Below are 8179 nucleotides of genomic sequence, written 5' to 3'. Positions count from 1 at the left end.
TCATGGCCAGCGGGACGTTGGAGGCATGGCGCAACGGCTGCATCATGACGTTGAGTTGCAGCCGGTGCCCCGTCTTCCTCGCAGAGACTAGCCAACGCAGAGTGACGGGAAGACGAACGTGAGGAGTGGCCGCATGTTGTGTTATTTTCGAAAAACATTGTAGTCTTATGTCATATCCTTGCCTCCTGTTGCATTTGGGTTGCAAGCCCCAAGGGTAGCGTTGGCCTGGCGGCCTGGGGCAAAGCTGGAAACATCCGAAGGTCCCGGCAAAGGATGAGTCGACTGGAAACAGAACAACTTGTTTATTCTGGCATCGCAAAAGAGCAGCCGGTCAGGGCGACCACGTTACTCGAAGGAAGGAATCGAAGGCTCTCGTTGGCGTCCGGGGCAGCTCGCTTTATACCCACGGAGTCGAGGGCAAGAGGGAACGGCTTGGGAAGAGTCATCCGATACGGCGACGCTTGAACATGTTCAGGCGTGACGGGCGCGTCCGCCAGGCCGGCGCCGGTCAGACCTCCTCGCCTCCCAGTTGAGGAGCTCCTCTCCCCGGCTGCCGCGCTTTGACAAGCGTGGGCAAAACATGCACACACACACACACGCACGCACGACGACACGTGGCACTGAAACATGCCTGGACGCGCTTGGCGGGAGGCGTTGCGGCCGCGATGAACGAAGCCGCGGCGTCCGTTGCATCCGCGCCGGCTATACCGCGCGTCGTAGGTAGGCGAGACGTAACAGACCGCCCCGCCGGGAGAAGGAGATCCCGATGGTCAGGGGACTGCATCCGCTGTCCAGAGGGATGTCGCTCGATGATGCTCGTAATCGAAACCGATCGTCCCTCGACGTTGCTTGAGCGCAGCGCACAGAGAAGGCCTCGTTCTCGGGTTCAGGATCACATAGGACACTGTAAAGTCACTTCGGGAGAGTTGCCATTTTTGTGCTCGTTCCCAGCAAGCGTTAGAACTACGCCGAAACGCAACCGCTCAGTCAGCAAGCACGAGACAACCCTCACTAAGCTCTGCCAGGCTCTTTCCCCTTTTATACTACTGCCTAGTTCCTTACAGTAGTCAAGCCGCACTCAGAACGCGTCCACAAATTGGAAAATTGCACTAGAAAGCACATAATCACTTTGAAACACTAAACAAAAGCAATATGTTAAAAATCCTGCCTCAGGAAGAAAACATCAGTAACCAACAACTTTGAGGCGGATTCCTACGTTAGGGGCTTCGACTTAAGCCATCGGCGTTACCGTTGAGACTCCCCTTTTTGTAACGCACCTCAAAGGAATATTGTTGCAAAGCGAGGCTCCAGCGCAGGAGGCGGCCATTTTTGGGAGATATGGTCTGCAGCCATTGGAGAGGGCAGTGATCCGTCTCAATGATAAACCTCGAGCCGGCTAGGTAGCATGACAATTTCTGAACGGCCCACACGAGACACGCACACTCTTTCTCGGTGGCGCTGTACGCCTGCTCACGACAGGTCAGCTTACGACTAGCATACAGGACGGGGTGTTCCACTTCTCCATTGTCCCTTTGGCACAGTACAACGCCCATGCCTCGCTCACTAGCATCGCACTGAACAACGAACCCTTTTGTATAGTCTGGCGATCGTAGCACAGGCTGGCTTGTTAGGGCGCTCTTTAGGGCGCTAAAAGCTCTTTCCTTTGTCTCGCTCCAGACGACTGTTTGGGGCTCTGTTTTTCTTAGAGCATCCGTCAGGGGAGCCGCGATATCGGAGTACCTGGGGATGTACCTCTGATAGTAGCCGGCGACACCCAAGAACGACCGAATATCGGTCTTCGTGCGCGGTTGCGGGAAGTCTCGCACAGCGGCCACCTTTATTTCAGAGGGGCGGCGACGACCCTGTCCAATCACGTGACCGAGGTAGACAACCTCGGCCTGTGCTAATTGGCACTTGGGAGCCTTGACTGTCAAGCCCGCTTCGCGCAGGCGGGTTAGCACTGCCCGCAAGTGTGCCATATGCTCAGACCAGGATGCGGAGAATATCGCTACGTCGTCTAAATACGGTAAAGCAAATTCTTCCTGTCCCCGCAACACTTTGTCCATGAGGCTTGAAAAGCAGTATGGCGTGTTCTTCAAACCAAAACTCAAAACTTTAGGACGGAATGTTCCCATTGGTGAAATGAACGCCGCATACCTACTAGCTTCTTCTGTAAGTGGAACCTGCCAATAACCCCTGACAAGATCTAGGGTGGAAATAAACTGAGCGCTACTAACTTTCTCAAGGCGCTCCTCGATGTTAGGGATCGGATAAATTTGATCCTTAGTGATAGAATTAAGCCTGCGGTAGTCGACGCAAGGACGAGGTTCCTTGCCCGGTACCTCAACTAAAATCAAAGGGGAGGTATAATCACTCTCACCCGCCTCAATAACACCGAGCTGTAGCATTTTCTTTACCTCAGCCTCCATAATATCGCGCTGGCGGGGTGACACCCGGTACGCCTTGGATCGTACTGGCTCTGGCGAGGTAAGTTCTATATCATGAGTAAGGACAGAAGTCCTACCAGGCCTCTCAGAGAACTGACCTTGAAACTCTTGTAAGAGTTGGTGTAGTTCGGTTCTCTGCTCAGCTGACAGCGGTGCTTTAATGATTAAGTCACTAATGACCTGATCAGTGTCTTCCCTGTTCGTCACTGAGCCTAGTCCCGGAAGCTCGACCGGAAGCTCTTCGGGAACGTTTACCATCATACACACCACTGCTTCCCGTTGTCTATAGGGTTTGAGCAGATTACAGTGGTAAACTTGCTGTGCTTTCCGTTTTCCTGGCAGACTCACCACGTAGTTAACATCCGACAGTTTTTGAACAATCCGTGCTGGGCCCTCCCACTGCACGTCGAGTTTGTTTTTTAGCGATGTGCGCAATATCATCACCTCATCGCCCACCTCAAAACGACGGGCCCTGGCTGTCCGATCATAATAAACCTTGGCCCTCTGCTGGGCCTTTGCCATTGCTACACCTGACAACTCCTGTGCCCTTCTTAAGCGTTCGAGGAGACTAAGCACGTACTCGACCACGACTGGGTCGTCGCCCCTGCCTTCCCACGAGTCTCGAAGCATGCGAAGCGGAGACCGCAGCGAGCGACCGTACACCAGCTCAGCTGGCGAAAACCCCGTAGCCGCATGCGGCGCGGTCCTTAATGCAAACATCACCCCAGGCAGACACAGCTCCCAATCACTTTGTTGCTCAAAACACAATGCTCTCAACACGCGCTTCATGACGGAGTGGAGCTTCTCAACGGAATTCGACTGTGGGTGGTACACTGAGCTGTGTAACAGCTTTACCCCACACCTTTCGAGAAAGGCTGTCGTCAAAGCGCTGGTAAACACTGTGCCCTGATCTGACTGGATTTCCGCAGGAAAACCAACTCGCGCAAATATGGACAGTAGTGCATTGACTATCTCAACTGAGCTGAGATCTTTAAGCGGCACTGCTTCAGGGAACTTTGTCGCTGGGCAGATCACAGTCAAAATGTGTCTGTACCCCGTGGCTGTTACCGGCAGAGGTCCCACTGTATCAATAACGAGCCGTCTAAAAGGCTCCGTAATGATAGGTACCAACTTCAACGGCGCCCTCGATTTGTCCCCTGGTTTGCCAACCCGCTGACAGGTGTCACATGTCCTCACAAAGGTTTCTACGTCACGAAAACACCCTGGCCAATAGTACTCTTGCAAGAGACGGTCCTTAGTCTTCTTAACTCCTAGGTGTCCGGACCACGAACCGCCATGCGACAAGCGCAACAGATCCTGACGGTAGCACTGAGGCACGATCAGCTGATCGAACTCGACTCCTCTGCGGTCTAGATACTTCCGGTACAGGACCCCACCTCTTTCCACAAAACGAACATTTTTCTTGGCGATACCTTCTTTGACATTGCAGCGCATGTTTTCTAGGCTGCCATCCTTTTTTTGCTCTGCTATCAAAGCCGACCAGCTGACTTTTAGCAACCTATTAAGTCCATCGGACGTAGGCGCGATGAGCAAATCTGTAGATAGCTCTTTTAATTTTCCCGTGTCGGGCATTTCCTCTCCAGTACCTGGTGCCTTCAGCGCTACAGGCTCAATTTTATTCAGTTCGGACGTGCTCTGAATATCAGCTTGCTGCGCCTCCGACCCTTTTTCATTGCTCGACAACGTCGGCCCCGCAACTACCGCCTTTGCAGCGAGCTCCCGAACTCTCGATCTGGTTAAGGCCTGAACGCTAGCCTCACCAAACAAAAGACCCTTCTCGCGCAGGAGGTGATCGGACCGGTTCGAAAATAGGTACGGGTACTGGGGGGGCAGCATAGATGACACTGCTGCCTCCGTCTCAATTGCTCCGAAAGGTCCTTCAATGAGCACTTTTGCTACGGGCAGACACACGCTGTGAGCTTCCACGGCTTGCTTGATCCATGCGCACTCGCCCGTGAACATATCGGGTTCTACGTAAGAGGGGTGAACTACATCCATTGTAGCTGCGGAATCACGAAGCACTCGGCACTCTTTCCCGTTCACGAGGAAGTCTCGCATGTAAGGCTCGAGAAGCTTCATGTTCTCGTCAGTGCTGCATAATGACAAAAAAACGACTTTTGTTTTTGTTTCTGGACACTGCGCCGAAAAGTGACCCGGCTTCTGGCACGTATAACACACGCGCGCTTGCCTCGCCTCGAACAGCTTTCTGCGTTCGGCTTCGGCTGCCGCCGTCTCCTTACGTTCGGTCGGACTGCTTTCACTCGCATCCGCACTACGTGTGTCCCCCCTTGCTCTCATGGGTGTGAACTTCGGCCTCTCAGACTTGGAGCCAAATTCACCCTTTTGACCGTCCTTAGCTCCGCGAGCCCGACGCGTCACAAACTCCTCGGCTAGCTCGGCGGCTTTAGCCACTGTACTAACGTCTGGCCTATCCAAGACCCAGTACCGCACGTTCTCAGGTAACCGACTATAAAACTGTTCCAGCCCGAAACACTGCAGAATTTTCTCGTGGTCACCAAACGCTTTCTCTTCTTTGAGCCACTCCTGCATGTTTGACATAAGCCTGTAGGCAAACTCTGTATATGACTCATTTCTGCCTTTTTCATTTTCCCGAAACTTCCGACGGAACGCCTCCGCTGACAGCCTGTACTTTTTTAGCAGACTTGATTTCACTTGGTCGAAATCCTCTGCCTCCTCTCTCTTCAAGCGAGCGACTACGTCGGCCGCCTCGGCGGGTAACAAAGTGAGCAAGCGCTGTGGCCACGTTTCCCGAGAGAACCCCTGCTTCTCGCACGTTCGCTCAAAGTTAACCAGGAACAAACCAATGTCCTCTCCAAGCTTAAACGGCCGCATCAGGTCAGTCATTTTGAACGATACCCGTTCTCCTGCACCGTGTGCCTGACTTCCATTACGAGCGCGTTCCATCTCTACCTCGAGACGCTTCATTTCCAAAGCGTGTTGACGGTCGCGCTCTTCTTTCTCTTTCTCTTTTTGTTCTTTACGTTCTCGCTCCTCTTTCTCTTTTTGTTCTTTACGTTCGCGCTCGTCTTTCTCTTTTTGTTCTTTACGTTCGCGCTCCTCTTTCTCTTTTTGTTCCCTCTCCTCAATGGTCTCAAGGCATTCCGACAGCTCGTCATCCTCAGCCTCCAACTCAAGAATCGCCCTTAGCAGTTCTGGTTTTCTGAGTTTGTCTGAGACATCAAGACCCAACTCTCTTGCAAGCTCCAGCAATTTCGGTTTGCGCAACGACTTCAAATCCATGGCTGCTCCGAATGCTGCTTTCTCTACTGCCTACTATTGTCTTGCCGCAAACTAACCCGGCAGCAACGACAACCACAATTACCAGCTCTGTTTCTGACACTAACAAAAGCCTGGCAAAACTCAGAAGAAGAAAGTCCCGCACTCACCAAACCTTGCAGCCAAGAATTCAGCGCAGTCGTTCCGCTGCAGGCAACCAGTCATCACACAGGGCTCGTTGCACTGCTCCCGGATGGTCGTTGTGCTGCTCAGCATACAGTTGACCGCATATCTTCGCTGCTGGCCTCCGTTGTCGGGATCTCACCGCTGGCAACCAGTTGTTGCATTTGGGTTGCAAGCCCCAAGGGTAGCGTTGGCCTGGCGGCCTGGGGCAAAGCTGGAAACATCCGAAGGTCCCGGCAAAGGATGAGTCGACTGGCAACAGAACAACTTGTTTATTCTGGCATCGCAAAAGAGCAGCCGGTCAGGGCGACCACGTTACTCGAAGGAAGGAATCGAAGGCTCTCGTTGGCGTCCGGGGCAGCTCGCTTTATACCCACGGAGTCGAGGGCAAGAGGGAACGGCTTGGGAAGAGTCATCCGATACGGCGACGCTTGAACATGTTCAGGCGTGACGGGCGCGTCCGCCAGGCCGGCGCCGGTCAGACCTCCTCGCCTCCCAGTTGAGGAGCTCCTCTCCCCGGCTGCCGCGCTTTGACAAGCGTGGGCAAAACATGCACACACACACACACGCACGCACGACGACACGTGGCACTGAAACATGCCTGGACGCGCTTGGCGGGAGGCGTTGCGGCCGCGATGAACGAAGCCGCGGCGTCCGTTGCATCCGCGCCGGCTATACCGCGCGTCGTAGGTAGGCGAGACGTAACACTCCGCTCACCCTCACCAATGAACTTGGACTTTGTCATCGGCACGCTCACCCTCACCAATGAACTTGGACTTTGTCATCGGCAAACTAATACTACGTTCTTTTTTCGTTCATTGATCATATGTTCCCCTTCTATAGCCAGAGTTCTTTTTCAAATATGTGCTTGAAATTTTAGGGCCAGGGTATACGTCCTGGCCTTCTAACTTTTTTTTTGCTTTTTGCTCCGCTCAGTTTATTTCTGCCGATAAGTATTGACAACATCTGCTCCGACAGTGAGCAGCAGAGTGCACCGCCTAATAAATCATTGTGGAGTAGCTATGGAACGGTATTTACTCGCTTCCGAGCGCTGTCTGACGATAGAAATCTCGCGTGATATAAAGTGATGCGATCACGTCCAGAAAAGCCTCGCAGATCATTTGAAAATCTGCGAAAGTTAGCCTCCCTCAACATGAACACCTCCTTTACCATGGCGGCGCGGCTTGTCCCAAGCAAGGGCAGAAGTTGGGTGCAGGGCTGGAGACAAACAGAAAGACTTATGCCGTGCACGCACCTGGCGAGCAGCAGCTTGACACAGTTGCTCTTCCCCCCGTCGCGAGTGCAACACGCGGCAGGTGGGTTGCACCTGCCAAGCAGTGACTTGCCAAAAGAGCGCATAACCCCTTTACTGCGAATACAGCACACTGCAGAAGTGTGCCCGAGAGACCCGCGGAAATATTTTGTGACCAGAAGTTGCTAGAGCTGCACCAAATTTCTGTCCGAAAAAAAGAGGCCGGGTTGCCATGTTGAAGGGGTTCTCGCTGTGCAGGGAAACTGACATCCAGAGTTTTGCAAAGGGTCCATTATTGACACGTGGATTGGAATCGGAGGTGCAGATTCGCAAATGTCGTTGACGTGTTCTCTTTGATGTGTTTGATCGGCCCGTGAGGACTTCTAGCGATAGGCACTTATCCAAAAGCTTGGAAAATTAGAAATTGCATAGCACTTTTTTAACACCTAGCCTGTGCATTGAATTTAGGCGCGAAAGTACAGATGCCTAATAAATTTAGAAATGTCCGCGCAAAGGCAAGCTTTGAATAATTCTACTTGATCTTCATTCAGCCCCACCAGGTGACATCAACGGATGTTCATTTGCGAAACAATGTTGCGTGAATATCTGAGCTGTTCCTTTCAACTTTAAAAGAATTCTCTCTTCCGGTGTCGAGGGACAAAAGATATACAGGATGTTATTTGATATATATATATATATATATATATATATATATATATATATATATATATATATATATATATATATATATATATATATATTGTTTCAAACCCGTGAATTTTACTTTGCATTGTATACGCGTGACAAGATCATTTAACTGTTACATACCCTTTTTTGTTTTGTTATTGTTCTCTTTTGTCAATTTATTCTTTCTCTTTTGACCTTGATTTTGCTCCCCCCTTATGTAATGCCTTCGGGTCTTTAAGGGAAAAAATAAATGAATGGAAATGAAACATTTCCATCCACAGAATGCGGCAATGGCGTTTAAATCCTTTTTGAAATCTGCGGTTATTAACAACTCGAAACTTATACTAGCTGA

At 51.5% G+C, this 8179-nt stretch overlaps 1 protein-coding gene across 1 annotated transcript in view; it reads right to left on the bottom strand.

Moving 5' to 3' along the window:
* Positions 1-287: 287 nt before the first annotated feature.
* The window catches only part of LOC144113603 (uncharacterized), a 117699-nt gene continuing 109807 nt past the window's right edge, over positions 288-8179 (bottom strand). Inside the window, exon 3 of the mRNA XM_077646772.1 lies at positions 288-6595. Within this exon, the coding sequence (XP_077502898.1) occupies positions 1218-5729 (4512 nt within the window). The 5' untranslated portion in view covers positions 5730-6595 and the 3' untranslated portion in view covers positions 288-1217. The remainder of the gene's footprint in view (positions 6596-8179) is intronic.

Source organism: Amblyomma americanum, chromosome 1 (genome assembly GCF_052857255.1).
Source record: "Amblyomma americanum isolate KBUSLIRL-KWMA chromosome 1, ASM5285725v1, whole genome shotgun sequence".
In the NCBI taxonomy this organism is placed as follows: domain Eukaryota; kingdom Metazoa; phylum Arthropoda; class Arachnida; order Ixodida; family Ixodidae; genus Amblyomma; species Amblyomma americanum.
The sequence above is the reverse complement of the archived record's forward strand: the minus strand, read 5'-3'. Positions and strand labels throughout refer to the sequence as shown.